General features: G+C 39.6%; 2 protein-coding genes across 3 annotated transcripts in view; both read left to right on the top strand.

Moving 5' to 3' along the window:
* The first annotated feature begins 3,750 nt into the window (after positions 1 to 3,750).
* On the top strand, positions 3,751 to 11,811 carry LOC110469426 (uncharacterized). The gene is made up of 6 exons (XM_021528152.3): positions 3,751 to 3,956; positions 6,404 to 6,609; positions 7,726 to 7,792; positions 8,765 to 8,855; positions 9,971 to 10,080; positions 10,690 to 11,811. Exons 1-6 carry the CDS (start codon positions 3,788 to 3,790, stop codon positions 10,977 to 10,979), a joined length of 933 nt encoding a protein of 310 aa, XP_021383827.2. The 5' UTR covers positions 3,751 to 3,787; the 3' UTR covers positions 10,980 to 11,811.
* A 2,005-nt stretch (positions 11,812 to 13,816) lies between these two features.
* Positions 13,817 to 18,669, top strand: part of CAPS2 (calcyphosine 2) — a 29,652-nt gene continuing 24,799 nt past the window's right edge. Inside the window, exons 1-3 of one of the 2 annotated variants that reach the window (XM_021528154.3) lie at positions 13,817 to 13,881; positions 14,571 to 14,680; positions 16,971 to 17,017. In XM_021528154.3, coding sequence (XP_021383829.3) covers positions 14,603 to 14,680; positions 16,971 to 17,017 — 125 coding nt within the window. In that variant the 5' untranslated portion in view covers positions 13,817 to 13,881; positions 14,571 to 14,602. Of the gene's footprint in view, positions 13,882 to 14,521; positions 14,681 to 16,970; positions 17,018 to 18,669 lie in introns of those variants that run through there. The other variant, XM_077783522.1, reaches the window with a different exon arrangement.

The following is an 18,669-nucleotide window of genomic DNA, read 5'->3' as shown; positions in this document are numbered from 1 at the left end:
GACATGCATTGCTTCTGCTATTACACAATGGCACCTCAGGGCAGAAAATAGATTACAGGACAAGGACAGTGGTGATATTGAATTTCCACAAGAATTACCCTGTAAGAAGTAATTTTTTAGTCATTAAAAGCTAAAAAATCCTAAAATTATTTTGTAATAATGAGGCTGTAAAGACTTTCACAATTAACAGAGGTGGCCATTAGTATGTGGCTGGACTGCAGATAGTTTTACTGTAATTTTGAAGTTATCTGGATGATTACTTCTGTAAACTTAAGTGCAAAAGTTTTGGCACTGCATATTTTTAGACCAAAGAGATTTACCTGCCAAACTTAAGACAGGCATTACAGTTTAGGCATCTGCTTTGTCTTAGGAGATTCTTCCAATACCTTCTGCACATGATTAACCAAACTGTATTGAATTCAGGTAAAAATGTTTAATTCTATACCTAAAACATCTGGATAATCATACATTCCATTTCTGAAAGACTTGCAGACATGGTAACTTAGTCAGTATCAAAGTGTCTCTCCAGTAGTAAGGGTAGAGGCCTCAGGTGGACAAACTGACTCGACCATTCCCAAAAGTTTCATCTCTTCAATTATAAATGAAAGAAGCAGTTGTGTTCATCAAACATAAAACATAACAATTTTTAAAAAATGGATCTTAATATTTAAAGTGGTGTTACCTGAATAGTGGGTTAAAGACTAAGCATTTCAGAGACCTTTATGTAACAGCCTCACATATTTGTTTGAGATTTCTACAATTTTGAGATTCCAGTGTTGTGGCTCTCAACAGGTCTACACAGCCCATTCATTTATGGGTCATAAATTTTACCCATTTTCAGTTTGGTGTCTGAGCCTTCAAGAACACGACTGCCCCTGGATCAGGCATGGTCCTTGATTATCAATTATGATGTTCATAGTGTTTAATATACATACATATACACTGCTTGTTTTTTCTGGTGGTTAGTTTCCTTTGTAATGTTGCCTGAAATGCATGAACATTTTGATATTACTTAACTGTGTATAACAGGAAAGGAGCAAACAATCAAGGAAAAGAAAGTTTAGATGTGAACATCACTCTAAGAGAAATGTGCAAAACTCTCCAGAATTCTATGCAGACAAGGTTGAATTGTAGTTGTTTCACTGTAAAAACTACCTTGATAGGTAACTTTTCATAATTTATTGTGCCACAGAAAAAATAAAAAATACTTTCCTATGATACTGTCTACTTCTAGCCTTCTAAAAAATCTCCTGCCAAATAAACAGCAAAACTTAAATCCTCCAGCCTTGCTTTTGGCTTTGTTATAGGCAGAACCAGGGGCAGAAAACAAGAATTAACACTTGAAGAGAAATAAGTAAGAAAAGACAAAAAGAACTGAAAGGAAAATGCTCCATAAATAATTCTGGTAACTTTTTGCTGTTTTTCATTTCACAATCCAAAGCTTACTAAAGAAGAATCTCACAGATTCCGTTGTGTCTGGTTGCACAATGGTAGCGCAGTATTTTCATCTGTCATTTTCATGGAGAGCAGTCTAAGCATCTTTGAACACCGAAATAAGAAATTTAAGAGCTGCTTTTACTAGATAAGATCTACTTGGCATTAAAATTATCATCTGTTTTAGATCAGTGAAATATCATGTATTTGTTTATAGATTAAACTGATTCTACTGCAAAGCTTATTTTTCAAGATGGGAATGAATAATTAAGATATTAAGTATTCAAAAGAAACCTTTACTTTCTCGACAGCATTATGTTTCTCTGAATTACCACTGAGAAATCAAAATATAGTGAATTTTGTTGTTGATTTTTTTCTTTTCTTTTTTATGAGAAGTATAAGGAAAAAAATTACTTTGGCTGTATTTTTTCCTTTTATCAACACTTTTACTAAGTAATACCCACAGATATTCTGCAATTACTGTGATTACTTTGAACAGCATCTCCAGACTTTATAGAATGCTAAACTGTGTGGCTTGATAACTAGGGAACTGGAAACCATTATTTTATAAATTTCATGTAGTAATCATGCAGTGAAATGAGAAGTGAGGCTTTCAGTGAGGTTGATGTTGTGGACAAGAAGAGAGAATTATTGCACAAGTTACTGAGGTGAGCCAGTGCAGGGGTAATGCAGTACAGGTATTGCTTGATGTTAAAAAAGACAGTGAGCTGCCACTTGCTACCATATGTACACCTCTGTGTTATGTACAGATGGTACTGATTTACATGGCAGGCACTAACCAGGACATTTTACCACAGACAGCTCTTACTTGAATGTAACAACCACAAACCTTAGTACAGCTCTGCACTATGGAAATTAAAAATCTGACCTCACCATACCAATTTAATGGCATCAGCAACATTAAAAAACTTCATGACCTCCAATCCAAATATTCTCTCCAACAGATGTGAAATTAGGATGGTACAGATATTTCTTACTTAAGTGCATTCATTTCTCTATGCCCTTGCAGTCTGTGCCAAAGTGCATCCCAAGTCTACAAAGCATGAAAGGTGAAATGGTTGTGCAATGTTGGGTTGCAACAAAATCTTAATCAGATAAAGCTAATCAGCAATAAGCAGATAAATATCAAACACTGGAGCTTCATAAGAAAATACTTTTCCTTATTTAGGCAAGTACTGTGGTTTATTTTAATTGACTTTTCCTATTGCAGCACAGAAATACGAACTAATTTAATGAGACAAGTTTTTCCTCCCTTCACTTTTGAAAATTAACTTTGTAAGAGCACTTGCTAGCAACTGAAAAAAAAGTCGACATGCAGTTTTATCTTCAGGCAAAGAATAGCTGGCATGCTAATTAAACACAAAACCTTTTGTGTTTTATTGTTGAACAGGTCATTAAAGATTTTGATTTGATACATAAAGATTAATTCAAAGTAAAATGCACTGATATTGTAGATTCAATAGTATAAGTATTTTAAGTATTTTTTAAGAGAGCCTCTGGAAACAAATATTTATTCTTTCTACGGTATGGCTTTAAATACACATCAGGGCATTTTACAAAGACAGCTTCATGAGGTAAATGTGCCAATTCTTGGCCAGTAACTCGTTCTACTACCTCTTCTTTAGAGCTCATTCCTGAACATGAATGATCTTTTGTATTTGTCTTCCAGTCATACTGTTTCAGAAAGTTTACCATTAAAGTACTCCATTTTTATATCTTAACAGAAGATGCTGTGATTTATTGCTTAGGCTTACTGGTGATCATATGTTCCACTTCACTCTTACTTTCTTTTTGGACTTTACAATTAACTCCACTGGCTGCTGACACTCTTTCCTCCCTAAGGCTTTTGGTTTTTTTCAAGCCATACTTTCAGTCATAACTTTTCCTGGGTTTCCTATGCTTGAGCATTTAAAACCGTGTCTTTTGCAAACTTCATCACTTCCCAAATCACCACCCCTCCCCTTGTCTGCCCATCCAGCTTAAAACCCACCCTAGCAAAGGACATTCTTTGCTGAATAAATGCCTGCTCCAAGTGCGTTCAGGATGCTCATCGTTTAGCTGCCCATTGCTAACATGCTCCTCTTGGGGCACTAGGCGGACTAAACATCAGACACCTGCTTTTTCTGCATCTTCTCCCCTTTTGCGTGACCCTTTCCAGCGCGTTTAGCTGCGCCGGCGGAAACGCCCCTCAGCGCCAGGAGCGGCCACGCGCTCGCTCCCGCAGGAGCGCCCGCCTGCCGCGGGGCCGCGCCGCGCCGTGCCGTGCCGCGGGCCGCCGCCGGGGGCGCTGCGGCGGGGGCGCGGCCCGGCCGCGGGCGGGCGGGCGGCGGCCATGGCGCTCTCGGCCGTGCAGCAGGTGCTGGTCTCGGCCGTGCTGGTGCTCTGCGTCTTCGTCGTCATGCCCAGGATGTTCGGGGGAGGAGGCGGCGGGCGGCCCGGCCGGGCCCCGCGGGGCGGCAAGGCCGGCCCCGGCCATTACGATCCCCGCCAGCAGGGCAGAGGTAGGAGCCGGGGCGATGGCGCGGCCGGGTGCCGTGCGGGCGCCGCGGCGGGCTCGGGCGGCTCGGAGGGAAGCCGGGATCCGAGCGGGATGCGGGATGCGCGATGCGCGCGTTACATCCCTCCGGCGGGAGCTCCCGCTCCGCACGGGCTTGGACCGGGCCTGCTCAGACCTCCTCGAGCTGGCCTGCAACACCCCCACCTCCTGCGCTGTTTTGCTTTGGGTTTTGTCTGTGTTGTCTTTCCAAAACTGCTGTTAAGTGCAGGAAACACGCGGTAGTTGGAAGTGCGGAGCGGTGTGAGGAGCAGTGCCGCCAGGGACACAATCGAACAGATGAGCCGAGAGGTGTCACAGGGGAAAGTCAATTGCAGTAATGAAGGCGAGTGGTGCTGTCAGTAAATACACGCACAGTCATACAAATTCTGTCCGGCAGTGTATTAAAAGAGTTCAAGATGCTTGTTTAGAAAAGGTATCAATAAATGGGTTATAGAATTTACTACTTGTGGCTATATAGTGGTATCCATGTATGTTAAGCCATGTCGCTGTATGTCATGATTTAGCTCAAGGTGAAAAGGTAGCCTTTGTTTTTGACAATCATTGAAAGCCTGTTTTTGCGAGGTAGCTCTGTGATTCATTGATGATGCCTTCCAAGGTGTTTCAAACCAAGAAACAGGTAGTTGCTGCAATCCTCCAAATGTGTTTGTGCATTTCCCTGCTGGCAGAAAAATGGAGGCTTGAGCTGCTACCATGTTCTTCCCACCTGATGTCAAACTTACTGTGCTTCATAAGCTCTTGCCTGTCCTGTTTCGCCTGATTATTTTTTATTTATAAGGTAGCTGTATATTCCCTATAGATCAAATTATTTTAAAACCAAATGCCAAAAAAAAAAAAAAAAGAAACACTTCACATGCCTGTGATTCTACTGAACTACTGGCCCGGCACTGAGTAAAATAAATTTCAGACAGATCTCCTAGTCTCATCTCTTTGTATGGTTCTTTTTTCCTGGTTGGCTAGTAAATCACTTTGCTGTTTCTTCTTTGGCATAAACTTAGTGCAGGACACTAGTGGACTAGGATTCAACATTCCTCCACCCTGGAGGTGTTTCCCTTGCCACATTCGTATTGTATGGTCTGTAGAAATCTTGGTCATCTGTGATAGCTACTATTTTAGTAAAACTACTAATTTACTTTAAAAACAACTAGTACTTAAAATAGGGAAAAAAAGGTGAGTGTAAATGTAAAACGAGGAATCAATATTAAACATTTTGAAAGGTGGAAAAAAAATATATGTGATTTCCAGATTAGTTAATGCAGTTTTAGCAAGTCTAAACCTACTTTTACTGAAAGGACAACCCCTGCCTGAATTTGCACTGAATAATGAAGGTAGCTTGAATTCTGATTGTATCAGCTAGAGCATTTACGTTTTGTGTGACATTAATTTTTTTCTCTATCTGATTGTGGCTGTACTTTGCACACTTGAGTTACGTAACTGTGAGTTCCTGAAATGCCACTGTTACGGTGGTAATTGATAAGTAGTGATAATGGTATTTTGTTTAGGAGTTTATTATATAGAACGTGAACCTTGCCATACCCATACTCAGTCCTGATGTATTAAGTTTTAAGTCTAAGCACTCAGTTGAGACATCAGTGTAAAACTTCACAATCCCCCAATCCCCTGCTGTCTGTCTCTGCAAGCATTTGCATTCTTTGGCTGATGATGGTGTTCCATATGTGCATGTCCCATGAACCCTTGATTTAACTACCAAATAACCTGTTTCCTAAGTTGAACAATAACATTGGCTGTTTTCTCATCTGCTTCCTATTCTGGTAGGCAAATTACATGCAAAAACACTTCTGACTTCCAAGGTTGCATCTCTTGGGTGTTGTATAATCTTCTCCTGCTAAATATTTGATTTGCAGAGGTACAGTAGTTCTAAGCCTGTGGGAATATCCATGTAAAACTGCATTTACTGTCAAAATAATAAAAGCAGCAACACAGCGTATTTCAAAAAAAGGTTTTTTTTATGGGATTAGACAATTCAATTTGTAATTAACTTGGTTCCTTTGATGCAAAGGAAAAAGAATTAATATTTTTAGCATTATCAATAGTTTCTCTGAATATGCTTTAATTTCAAAATCTAAATTTTTTCGTGTTACATCTATCTTTCTGTGGTTTGCTGAGGGTTTGCCAATGTTGCTGTGAAGAAGCTTAAAAATTGTACATTAAAGAAACCAAGCTTGGTTTGAGAGATTTTGCTGCCTAGATTTAACTGTGCATCCTGTTAATGTAAGAATACTTTTTCGTTTTTTAAGAGGCTACAAGGCTGCTCACAGCATCTTAGAAGAGTGATGAACAATGATTACAGAAGAAGAAAACAATTTCATTCCAGTTGTGGACTCTTGATTTTATTTCTTACTTTGTTGTCTTTCCTTCAATTTTATTTTTAAGGTAGTCCTCAGACAGTTTATCAAGTGCACCGGAATCCAGGAAATTCTGACAGTAATACCTACCAGAGTATTCAACAGATGAGAAATGCAATGGAAAAAGAGATAAAAAGTGAGAGAACGAGAGGAAATGGTCGAGAGTTAGCATTCACCCTCATGCCGTTGTATGCTCTTGGAGTGGGAATGTTTGCAGTCTACAAACTTCTTAAGGTAAGCCATAGGAAAAGCATTCAATTATTATAGTTAGGAGAAAGTGTAAATGCTTGGCTTGTTTTTCTAATTCTGAGTCTTGCTCTGACTTTGAAGTCCAAAGTTAAATTTTTAGCGTATCTAATTCTTCCATATGAAGGCTTCTGGCTTAGGTATTTTTAAACGCTTGAAGAAGTGAGAATCTTACGCTGCAGCCTCAAATGAGAATCTGAGAACCTAAACAGTGCTGCTACCTGAGTCTGTAACCTAAGTATCATCAGTGTTTCACTTCCTTTTCATTCTTCAGAATGAGATTGAGTATGGGAAGGAGGCAAACAATTCCTGCAGAGCAGTGATCTTAGATTAGCAGTTAGGTAAAGCAGCGAGTAGACTTGACCTTTTGTTTGGACTTCTTTTGTGATCATGCAGTTGCAACATGCAGTTTTATTTGTGTTATGGGATACCTTTTCTACCATTTGTAAATTCAAAAAGGAGAACACATGATCGGTTGTTTTTTAAAAGGAATCAATCTTGAAATGTATTATTTATAGTAAGAGATACACAAAGCTGAAAGTGCATGTGGAATATTGTTGCTTGCCCTCAGGGAAAATAAAAATGAACAGGAGTAAGACTGGAGACAACATGCTCATTTCTGGAGTCACTTCACGTTAATCTTGTGTATGAGAAAAATATCACAGCTTAGCAAAATGAGTATAGGGGCTGCCCAGTTTAGTACAAGATTTGAAAAGCATGAAAACCATATTTTGGGTGTTACAATTCTATACACTTGGGCTTGTGGGATTAAAATGTAAGAATTTTTATGATAGTATCTTTATTACTTTAAGAAATAAATTCTATATCCTAATTAATGATAGGAGACTGGATCCAGTGACCTAGAAGGTTTGTTCTGCTTCTTTTTGAAATAGCAACTGCTTTCTTTTACAGCTTTTGCCAGTCGTGTTTACTTAAAATCAGAAGTGTTACTTTAAGACAGGATGAGGCATCACAGAAGAAAAGTTTAATTCATGTAGCACATTTTCGTGGCTGCTGTTTACTTTCACTTAAGTTCTAAATGTAGTTTTGTTTTTAGTACACAGGTAGTGATGAGGTTGTTTAACTAGATTGTATTTTTTAAAGATGAAGTCACATGAAGAAAGTCAGTCCAAAAAGGAAAAGAGTACAGAAGACAAGGCGAAGGAAACAGGTAAGATACCCATTTAGAATGCATATGTTCAACAAAAATGCTTATTTCCTACTGGAAAAAAACATGTTTTCATTGATGCAATCTAGCTAAATGAAGACAATCTCTCAAGTTACTGGGAGCAGTTAGGAATCTACAAAACCCCACTTTGTTATTCTGTATGTTTTAAATGCTTGTTTGAGGTTTGTTTTAATTCTCCAGATGTAATGCTCTTTAAAAGAGCTGTTGTAATGCTGTATGATTCTTTGCCTCTAAAATGTCTGAATGTTTTTCTCACTTAAGATCTGTTCAGTTTTCTTCAGTTTAAGTGGGATGCTGTTTTCATACCTTTTTCTCCCTTGTACAGAGACATTTTTAGTGAATTAAACAACTACCAGCATTGTTTGGTGTCTGTGTATACCATGTTTGTAATGAGGTTCAGCAGTGATTTGCTACACTGCCTACTCATCATCCTTGTATGTTGCATTCTTCTCTCTTCAAAGTTTAATTGTATTGTAGGAGGAGTAAGTCCTCTTGATTCTAGTGCATTAAGCATTAAATATATTTGTAAGGTGTGAATAGACAAGCACGTGAAAAGTATAAATACAGTACTTATATCTCAGGAATTCTTGCAGCTGCATGTTTTTTGAGACTGGGAAGGTGAGCTCCACATTCTTGCTCAGTTTCTACAGAGGTGTTCTCTGTTAGGGCACTATTGGAGATAGGTTACTGGCTGGAAAGGACTACTGCTCACACATAAGAAGTGTTCTGTTCTTAGCCCCACCACTTCCTTTTCATATTGTCAAAATTTTTATGTCAAAGAAGCTGTCTGGTTTTGAATCTGTCCAATGAAAAATATAAATGAATATCCTAATTATATTGTAAAGACTTTTTTTTACAATGTTATTTCTTTCCTCATCTCCCTCTCCCTCCCCCCACACCTGTCTTTTTTTGTTGTGTTGTTTTTGTTTGTTTGTGTTTGTTTGTTTTTGTTAGAGCATCAGCTTTTAGAACTGGAGCAACATCTAGCACAGACAGAGAAAATGTTAAATTCTTTATTGACTCAGTTGGATCCACTTTCAAACTGGTGAGTGTTTCTAAAAAAATCTCAGTGTTTTTTCCTGCATATTGAAATTCACCAAAATGCTAACGAGTTCTTAAAATTATCTTTATATATAGGTAAGGAACAGTTTTAGGAACCTTCTTTGATTATTTATTGTTTCTGTAGCCTTTTGCAGGTGATACCAATTCTGCCATTTGTGAACTTTTTCACAGACACTACCCATCTCTTGTTCACCAAACATAAATGCAGAAGATATGATCATGTTACTGTGTCTTAACAGAGATGAACTTTTATATTTACCAAGGAGACCAATAGTGAAAATATATTTAAACTCAGTAGCATATGAAAGCCCTTGTGGGAAATAGATTTTGGTAGCAGAATGAGTTTCTTCTTTTAGATGTAATTATAAGAAAAAAATAGTTATCAAGGCATAGCTGCTTTTTTGTGTTTTGAAGTGCATCTTTGAAGTGTGTGCATTTCAGTGAAATAGAACTTGTCTGTTTTAATATGTCAAGGGAATCAGTAATATAAAAGCTCCTTATAGTTTTAGAGAAGTTCTCTTCTTAAGAAGCTAGAGCCTTACTTACCTACTAGAAAAAAAAAAGTATCTGTGCAGTTAATTTTCTAGACTGACATACTTCACAAAACAGGTTAAAACGTGCAGAATTTCCTGATTGTTTCTGCAGTGTACTTCTGAATTGGGTATGTGCTGAAACTATTAAGTAGTAAATTCACTGGCCAGTTTGCCTAACAAATTTCTAGTAGTGGTAGGGAGGAAAGAAAAAAAAAAAAAACCTTGAGTGAGAAAAGCTTTCAAACTCTAAAGTTCTGTATTAGGCATTGTTGTACTACTAATAACAGTACTTTGGATAATTACTGGAGTAATTAATTTGGAGTCATTACTTGACCTTGGCCTTCGGGACTTCAAAGTTAGAGTTCAGTGACATTGGTTGTATGATGTAATGGCCTTCCAGCTTCTCAAGAGACAGTTCTCAAGGGAAGGCTTGACCTAAACATTTCACAAACTTCACTATGGTATTTATGCACAAAAATAAATATTGCAATAAGTGTATTATTGTCAAGCACTACCTTCCAAGATAATCTTTCAGCTGTTAATGTTTGTCTTTTTTTTTTCCTAGTGTCAATGCTTTAGCGTGTGAGCAGAAAGATGAGATAATGACACAGCTCCAATCAATTAGACGACTGATGAAAGAAAGTGGATTGGATAAATCAGAAAACAAGATGAAAGGTAATTTAATTTTCAGACAGGTAGATAATTAAGTAGTTTATATTTTAAAATAATAGATAGATCTTACTATAATGATGTTCAGCTTCTGAGTCTTAGGTAATTTGTGTGGTATTAGTTTTATCCTGGAGGAATACCATTTTTCTTATTTGAGATGTATCCCATTTCAAATTTTTGATACATCGTGATTTATTTAAGAATAGGTGCTCAAGACATTGAACTGGGGCGGACCACAGAATCACATCCTGTTTTGATAAAGGAACAGACTACTAACAGACTACATAGGAACTAATGTTCCTATGTAGTCTGTTAGTACTGGACTAACTTTAGGCAAAGGATTTTCAGATGGGGACCTCAGAGGCTGTGAGTAATGCTTACATAAAACACTATACAGCAAATTGTATGTTAGTTTCAACTGGAGACTCCCAAGAGCTGCATAGTAGCCAAGAGAAATCTTAAATGTTAAGAATGGTCCATTAGAAATTTGGTAATTTTTTGCATTATTCAAGTCTTAATAAAAGAGAAAAAAAATTAAAAATACTTCTAAACTGACACTGATATTCAGAGCTTACCAGTAAACTTTAATTTTGATTATTTGTTGGGAATTTTAAGATTTTGGACACATATGTGATGAGAAACTTGAAGATCTCATTCAGTCATTTGCCGAACATTCTCAAGAGAAAGAAATGGATAACAGAGAAGATGGATGTAATGAAGATTTACTTGAGGATATTGATAATGATTACAAAATAGAAGAGCACGAATTACATGGTGAATGTGAAATACATCAGTTGGAGGCAGATGTTGTGGAAGACGAAGAAATGATAAGCAAAGATGTCATTGAATCAGAAGAGATGGGACTGAGGAGACGCAATAGATATGAATGGAATCTGCATATGTAAAACTTCCAAAAGCTTATGAAATCTTTTTATAATGTTGTATGCACTTTAAACTGAAATGAAGTTATGTGCACTGCTATATGCTTTAAAAAGAGGGGTGAAATACTGCCTTTGCTTGTATCTATGACAATTCTGTAACTGACTTGAGTGGCAGCAGAATTTTACTCAGGATGTTTACATATTTTTTCTATTTATTTTTTCCCTATAAAAATATTTCTGTACTCTGTATATAATGCACTGTAATTATATCTGATGCTTCACTAAAATTTTAGAATATCTTCTTGAGACTAGAAAGAACAGATGTTCCATAAATGTTTGTGGGAACCCAGGACATCCCTCTGGCTGCCCTGGCTGTCTCGAGACCCTGTCAGGGGGCTTGGAGGCCTTGGCACAAAGTCAAAAACACCCGTGGCTTTGATTTTAGCCTGTGGAAAAAACTGCCAACTTTGTATGAAGAAGTACAAGCCACAAGGGATTGAGCAGTGTGGTAGTTGAATTAACACAGGGTGAAAAAGTAGAATTTTAGGGTTTTAAAATAAGGGGTTCGAGGGGACAGGATGGATGGATTTGGGCGTGTCCTGACCTTCTTCTTCTTGCCTTCCATGTCTTGCTGTGATGGTAACACTTTTCTATTTGTTTAAGGTAGAGACACGCTGTCCAACATAAATGATAGATACTGGCATGTTATTGTAAACATAGTAATGTAGTTTTTAGTATAAAATGGTAACACCCCAGGGGGGTTGGAGTCTGTCGCAGGCTGACCTGCTAGACAGAGTTCAGCTCCTTGAGAAAGTATGTTACAGATAAGAGAAAATAAACAACCTTGAGAAGCTGACCCTATGCTTTCCGACTTCTTCTTTGGCTGTGCAGGCTGGGAAGCAAGGACTTTTGCATTCCTGGGGCCACCTCGACTTCCAGACCCCCGAGAAAATGTTTTGGAACTAGAAAGCATTATGCCACTTGAACTGTGACTTTCTTGAATTCATTAAAGAGCATGCACTGTTGAATTCAGCTCTTTGTGGAAAAACTTTGTGATAGTGTGAAAAGCAGAATGCATTTAGTCTTTGATACTCATTCATAGTTAAGTTTCTTTATTTGGAGAGAGAAGTTTAGCCATGGACACTATATGAAAATAATGATGGCTGAATTTGCAGTCTCTTGAATAATGATGTTTAAATGTATTACACTGGATCACTTAATTTCTTCCCCACTTGTCGCTGGTTAAACTCAGCAGCTGTCTAATAACTGATTAATACCCATTAGTATTGTATCTCTGTTTGACATTTATTTTAATACCATAGAATCTGACCTTTTGATTCATTTTAATACCCTTTATTTTTTTTACATCACAATTAACAGATGTGTTGCTATGTACCATTCAAGAAGTGTGGGGTGTATGATCTTGTTTTCAATATATTATGCCAACTTGATAGCTGCCTTTTGAGGTCAGTATTAGGAAAAGCATTTATTTTCCTTTGCCAGAATAATTTTTGTCCACTGTTTCATTATTTACTAATTTTTTTTGTTCATTTAATACTTCTTTTGTTCACACCTATGGTACTGCCAGCCGTTAATGACAGGAGTTGCCTTAGAGGTAGGTCTGACAGTACAGCACTGTTACATTTTGTTTTATAATTGCATAGCTTTTAAGTAGGCCAGTTATGATGCCTGAACTCTTCTGGCATCCTTATTCTTACAGGAGAATAGCATGTGAATTTGTTTTTATGGAGGAAATGTGCTGTGCTTAAAGGGACTAAATTTATTATCGTGTCACTCACTGAAATGGAATGAATTGTTCATTCTGGTGTAGACACATGGTATGTATTTTGTATTTTTTTCTAAAACTGGATTACACAGGCTTGGAAGTAGCAGCATCCAGAAATACATTCTTAGCAGCAATGTGTTAGTAGTTTTGCAGTAAGTGAGATTTTGTCTAACTTTGGAAAACTGGTTGACAACAGAGCCAGGGTTTCTCAAGCGGTGGCAGATTTTTCCCCCAAGGCAGAAGGGGTGAATCAGAACTGATACTTGGATACAATTTGCTTTTAGAAAATAACTGATGTTGCTCTGGGCATTCAGGACGAGTGAAACTGAAGAAAAATCAGTTTCATTGAGGCTTTTCTTTGAAATATCAAGTGTATTAAAGTCAACTAACGCCATTGATCAGCGGGAGGCAGGCGTGCTGCGCTGCCGAGGTGTGTGCGGGGTGCAGGTCAGCCCTGCTCCTTCCAGGCCCCGGTGCCGGTGTCCTTCGCCCGGGGCAGTGTTTGCATCATCCCTGCGGTGCCTTTCACCTCCGCGACTCATCGGAGGCTGCCACTTGAAGCCGCCGTCCGAGAGGCCCTGAGCTGCCTCGGGCTGGTCGCCGTGTTTCTGACCCGGGCTACGAGCGTGCCGCTGCGCTCTCGCCGCGGCGGAGGTCTGCGACCCCAGCTGCCGGCGTCTGCCGGGTCAGAGCCCGTGTGATGTGTAAGCGCCCGCCTGTCCCGGCGGGGCCGCGGGGCGGCAGACCCGCCCGTGGGCGCGGGGAGGTGGGCCGGCCGGGCCCGGAGAGGGTATTTCCGCAGGAGCCATGGGGAGCTGCGCTTCCCCGCTCCGGCCAGGCGCACCCTGCGCAGCCCTGGTGCGAGGCCTGGCTCGGGCTGGCCGCTCCTGCTGCTGCAGCGGCAGCCCCGCGTGGAGACGTGCGGGAGTGCGGGGCGGGGCCGGCCCCCAGCCCTGCGCCCCGGCACCGCTCCGGGGAGACACAGCCCCTGCCCGCCGGGGCCCGCGCCGCTCTTGCGAAAATACGTTTCCATGGAGCTGCTGAGCTCATCGTTTATTCCGCCTTTTGCAGCGTTGTTGTTTGATAAAAGTAATCGCAGCGTGTGAGCCATTAAGTGCAGCACCGCCGTGTGCGCCCCAGGTGGGAGGATGCTCCGCTCCGGGAGCGCCTCCGGGCCGTGCTTGGCCATTCTCCGTGCCCTGGGAAGGGCTTGGGCGGGAGGGCCGTGCGGGGCTCCGAGCAGCCCCTGCAGCGCTGCTCCTGCTCGGGAAAGGAAAGGGTGCCTGGCAGTGGGAGCTGCTCAGAGCCGCCAGCCTTCCGATTGAAATGGGGTGTCCGATTGAGGGGCTTTTGCTTCGGAACTGGCTGCGTGAAGGAGAAGCCAGCGGAGCAGGAGTGCGTGGTGGCATGTCACCCTGGAGCTCTCGGAGCCTGGCAGTGTGCCGGGACGGCCCGTCCGTCTTTCTGAAATGTTCCCAGGGCATTGAGCGATGGAGAGCCAGGCAGCAGTTGTAAGAGGAGAGTACAAAAGGTTTGATGTTGCCAAGAGGTAACAAATCAGTATTACTGGAATGAGAATGTATTGATAAGTGTAAGGGGAAAAGGGAGTTAAGCTTCAGGCAAAAACATAAATTTGAACAGGAATATGGTTAAGCATTAGTAATAAAAGACTGAAATTAAGAGTCAGTGAAAAAGAGAAACCGACAGCATTTCATAGCTTGCTGAAGACAATACCAAGATTCTTTCTAATGCAGTAACTTTGTTTTTGCCCCAGAAGTACTTAGATAAAATAATGCATGTTTTTCTCAATAGTGTTTTCTGTTTTTCAGTTTTTTTTTCTGAAAGCTGCCTTTGAATTTGCATGGATTTGGAAGTTAAAGGAGTTGCTGCATCCCCTCAAAGGAAGGCTGAGTTGTCATTGAGGGGGAAGAAATGTCAGGTAGTCAATGGAAGGCTTGTGATTGTTTTTCTTCCTTACTTTGATATTTTAATCATACTTCAGATATTTTAATTTGAGGTTGAAATCCATTCTATAAAGAAGACACCTTGTAAAGAAATTATTTTATTGGAAAGGGATGGTTTAGTACCACAGCTTCTCAAATGAAGGTGAGAAATTACAATATAAACAGCTATCCTAGAATAACTGCTACTCTGAGGACTTAATTGAAATGTGGGGGATTTAAGAATGAACTAGTACTTGCAGTTAGGAGCAACAGAGGCGTGAACTGTGAGCTATCTCAGGCTATTGGTGAAACTGGCAACAAGTGGGTCTGTGTTTTTGTTTTGTAAGACAGCAATACAGTGAAGCAGCCCCCATAATATAATTTGAAAAGGCATGATTTTAGGTCAACATGAAAAATGAATCTCTGTGCTCTGTGTTCTGTATGGAGGGAAATTACATTTTCCAGGTATTCCTAATAGTCTACACTTTGAGATAGGGTAGGTGTGCAACCCTCACAGGTTCACTGTAGTAGAAACTTTAGGGCCAGCTTTTGATAGTCCCTATGAATATGATCTTGGATTCTGAGTGCCATTATTCTCCTTACTGCTGAGGTAAATGTTAATATTGTTAGTAACAGTTGATTTTTCTCACAGATACTGTGTACTCTATGTCCATGAACTAAAGTTAATTGCTAATCCTCCCTCAGCCCCTAAGCACCCATTTTACTTCCTTATTTGTTGCATGACCCCATTAGGAATTCTTGGAGTTTGGCTGCCAATTGGCTAGTCTTCAGTTTGATTTGGAATGAAAAAAGACCTTTTGTAAATGATAACACATCAGTGTTATAATGTTACTGTTAATGTTTTAACCAGATTTTTGAAAATTAAATTCTGTGGATAACAAGAACATTTGAGGCATTTAGTGTAGGTTGTAAAATAAAAGAAATATATATTTTTTTTATCTAATCTCTCCTCCCTTTTTTCTTTCTTTCTTGTGCAACTAAGTTTCCAAATTTAGACTCTCTGGTCCACATGATTTTTGGTAGTTTGCAAAGGTAAATCTTAAATTAAAACTATGCTGAGATAATGTGCTTCACCCCAGTGTTCACAATGTTTTTTGTTTGCTTTCTTCCTGATATTTTGACTTCTAGAAAAGGAATCATATTAAAGCTTAAACATCTAGAATTAGCTGTGTTCTTTACCTCACCACAGTTAACATGATACAGAAAAAAGATAAATGTGGTATGTAATGCCTTGTTTTTGATGATTTGACGGTCTTAGGTAGGTGACCACAGGGTGGCGGTGATTTTTAGGTGCGGAGGGCTCTCAAACCTAGGTACCCGGGCTCGTTCTGGAGTCACTAGAGGGTAGTGTTGCCGAATTTCTGCTTCGCGAGCAGCTGCAAGGCTGTATGGCAAGAAAGGAGTTACAGTTTTGTGCTTGCTCTCAGATCGTGAAGGATGTTCGAGTACTGCTGGAAATAGGATTCTGCTCAGTTTAGGCTGTGATGCTGAGATTTATGAGTTGAAAAGTGTGAAAACAAAAATGTTAGCCCTGGTTCTGAATGTTCTCAAACCATTTTTTTTTTTTTTTCAGATTGAGAGGCCAGTTAGGTGAATTGCTACTTTGTGCTTGCCCCAAGCAGCCTGCCCTATGGATTTGTTGCTAGCTGTTTTAAAAAGTCATAGGGGGATAGGTGATGCTTTGGCTTGAGTATTTTTTCTTGCTATGTTCTTACTTAGTTGAATTTTGAGATCTGTGTGGTATTCAGCCTTGCAAAATAAAGTGAGCTGTCTAATCATCATAACGACTGCTATAGTAAGGCTGAGATGAAACAGTTACACCAAATATCAGGGGTTCTTTGGGGTCTGAGCTAGCTCCTTGTGAGCCACCTGGCTGTCAGTCTTCTGGTTTTGGTTTAAGGGTTGGTTTCCAACTGACAAGGACAATGTGACCTAAAGCCTTGTGAGCAGTGGTGGTACAAAGCCTCAGGAGCACAGATTATTTTTAATGTATTATTAATAGCTGATGTGGATGCTGTCTAGATTCTTAATGGCAAGAAGTCTTCCTGTCATGATGAATATTCAGTCTGCTAGTCTCATGATGTGAAAGAATTAGCTTTCAATGAGAAGTCTTTGGTTTTTCCCCTTGTTAGTAGTGTCTTAGTCAAGTATGTTGGACTGATACTTTAAGCTTCTAATTTTAAATATTTGAGGGGAAATTGAAAGGGAGAACTATGTATTTTAATCTGAATTGCCTAGGTATGTAATAATGTGTCATTCTTTTAGGACTGGAGACCAAATAGACAGGCTACATACAGTCCTCACCCACCAGAGTAAGTCTGCTTCTATTTCTGCTCAGCTTGTTTAATTGTATTTGCAAATTGCAAAGCTTGCAAGTTGCATTTACATTTGTAGTGACATGCAACTTGGTATTCCATGAAATTTATTATCATATGTTTGTTTTCTGTGATTTATATATGAAGTAGAATATTTGATGCATTATTTACTTTGGAATTAAGCTGATTTATGTTTGGCTGAGTGGAGGTGTAATTGTAGAATGGGTAAAGATGGAAGAGACCACATTGGGTCTAACCCACTGGTCCATCTGTGTGGGAGCATGGATTGTAAGAGACAAGAGACAGTGCTGAAGGCAATCTCACCCTTGAGGAGTTGCAGCTGTGCTAATTACCAAAGAGTAGGAACAGCCCTGCCCTTAATAGATCACAGCTATGTCCAGTAAGGATGGGTGTTATAAAAGAGTGGGTTAGCAAGCTGAGTAGAGAGTTGGAGTCAGTTGGCTGTGCTGCTGCAAGGTGTAAGGGTTAGGCAGTCATGCTAGGGACAGTAAGGGTTAGGCAGTTGTGACAGGGATAGGAAGAAGTCAGCCAGCCTTGTGGAAGGAAGCAAAAAGGAGTCAGTGTTGTGAGGAGCTGCCCATGAGAACTCACAGAGAGGAGGGGTAAAAGTCTTACAGTGAGATTACAAACTGGTGATGGCAGTTTCTATCCACTGTCCATTGGTGCCAAGCACTGACCCCAACAATTGGTGGCACGTACAGGGATGAGTTCTGACAGATCTGGTCCAACCTCCCTCCTTAAGCAGGGTCAACCCAGAGCACATGGCTCAGGATTGTATCCACATGGTTCTTGAATCTTTCTAGTGAGGGAGACTAGACTCTCTGGGCAACCTGTTCCAGTGCTCAGTCACTTGCAGTGAAGAAGTTTCTTTTTGGGTGGAACTTCCTGTCCATCAGTTTCTGCCCTTTGCCTCTTGTCCTATTGCTAGGCATCACCAAGAAGAACCTGGCTCCATCCTCTTCAGAGGGTGACACTCAGAGCCACATATTTATACATTGTTTTGCTTGAATATTTTTAATGTGTCTGCAAAAGGAGAAAAGCAGTATTTTAACTGTTGACTGCTTTTACAAGTATTACAATAAAAATACAGAGAAACTATTGTGAATGGTTTTTACAAGCAATGGGAAATGTTGTTTGTGCTTTTAAAATTTAAAACCTTATAATATCTATTCTTCCAAGGACCATGATTGATAGTTTAGCCAGTTTTGCTTACTGAAATGCCTTAAAGCAAATGTATGTAATTATTTTATAAGTGTGTGTGACTATGACCTTTGATTCTTCTAACCAAAGTCAAAAAATTCCAGTTTCTGTGTCCTGTCTGTCATTATGTAATAAAAAAGACTGTAAAATAAGGAATTCTCTTATTCCAAGAAGTTATAATAGAATTGCTTGGAAATACTGGTGGTAAAATACAAAAAAAATACATAATCATGTACCTGGACTAAAGGCAGAAGGCACAGAGATGCTTTTATGAATTGGAGATGTTTTCATTTCTTTAAGCAAAACAAAATACATTGTCTTTTACTGTGTTAATATCCTATGGAAAGTTCAGGTTTACATCCCAAGTGGCAATTGCTTCCTTATTACTTCTCTGTTGACTGATTGTAGAGGAATGTTGACACAAATGT

Source organism: Lonchura striata, chromosome 5 (genome assembly GCF_046129695.1).
Source record: "Lonchura striata isolate bLonStr1 chromosome 5, bLonStr1.mat, whole genome shotgun sequence".
NCBI classification, from domain to species: domain Eukaryota; kingdom Metazoa; phylum Chordata; class Aves; order Passeriformes; family Estrildidae; genus Lonchura; species Lonchura striata.
Note: the sequence above shows the minus strand (reverse complement) of the source record. Positions and strands in the feature narration are given on the sequence as shown.

What these genes read in the sequence shown, in the direction of transcription:
- LOC110469426 (XM_021528152.3), top strand. Translation starts at nt 3,788, where the DNA reads ATGGCGCTCTCGGCCGTGCAGCAGGTGCTGGTCTCGGCCGTGCTGGTG. An exon ending in AGACAAGGCGAAGGAAACAG is followed by an intron (nt 7,793 to 8,764) that starts GTAAGATACCCA and finishes TGTTTTTGTTAG; the next exon opens with AGCATCAGCTTTTAGAACTG. An exon ending in ATCAGAAAACAAGATGAAAG is followed by an intron (nt 10,081 to 10,689) that starts GTAATTTAATTT and finishes GGGAATTTTAAG; the next exon opens with ATTTTGGACACATATGTGAT.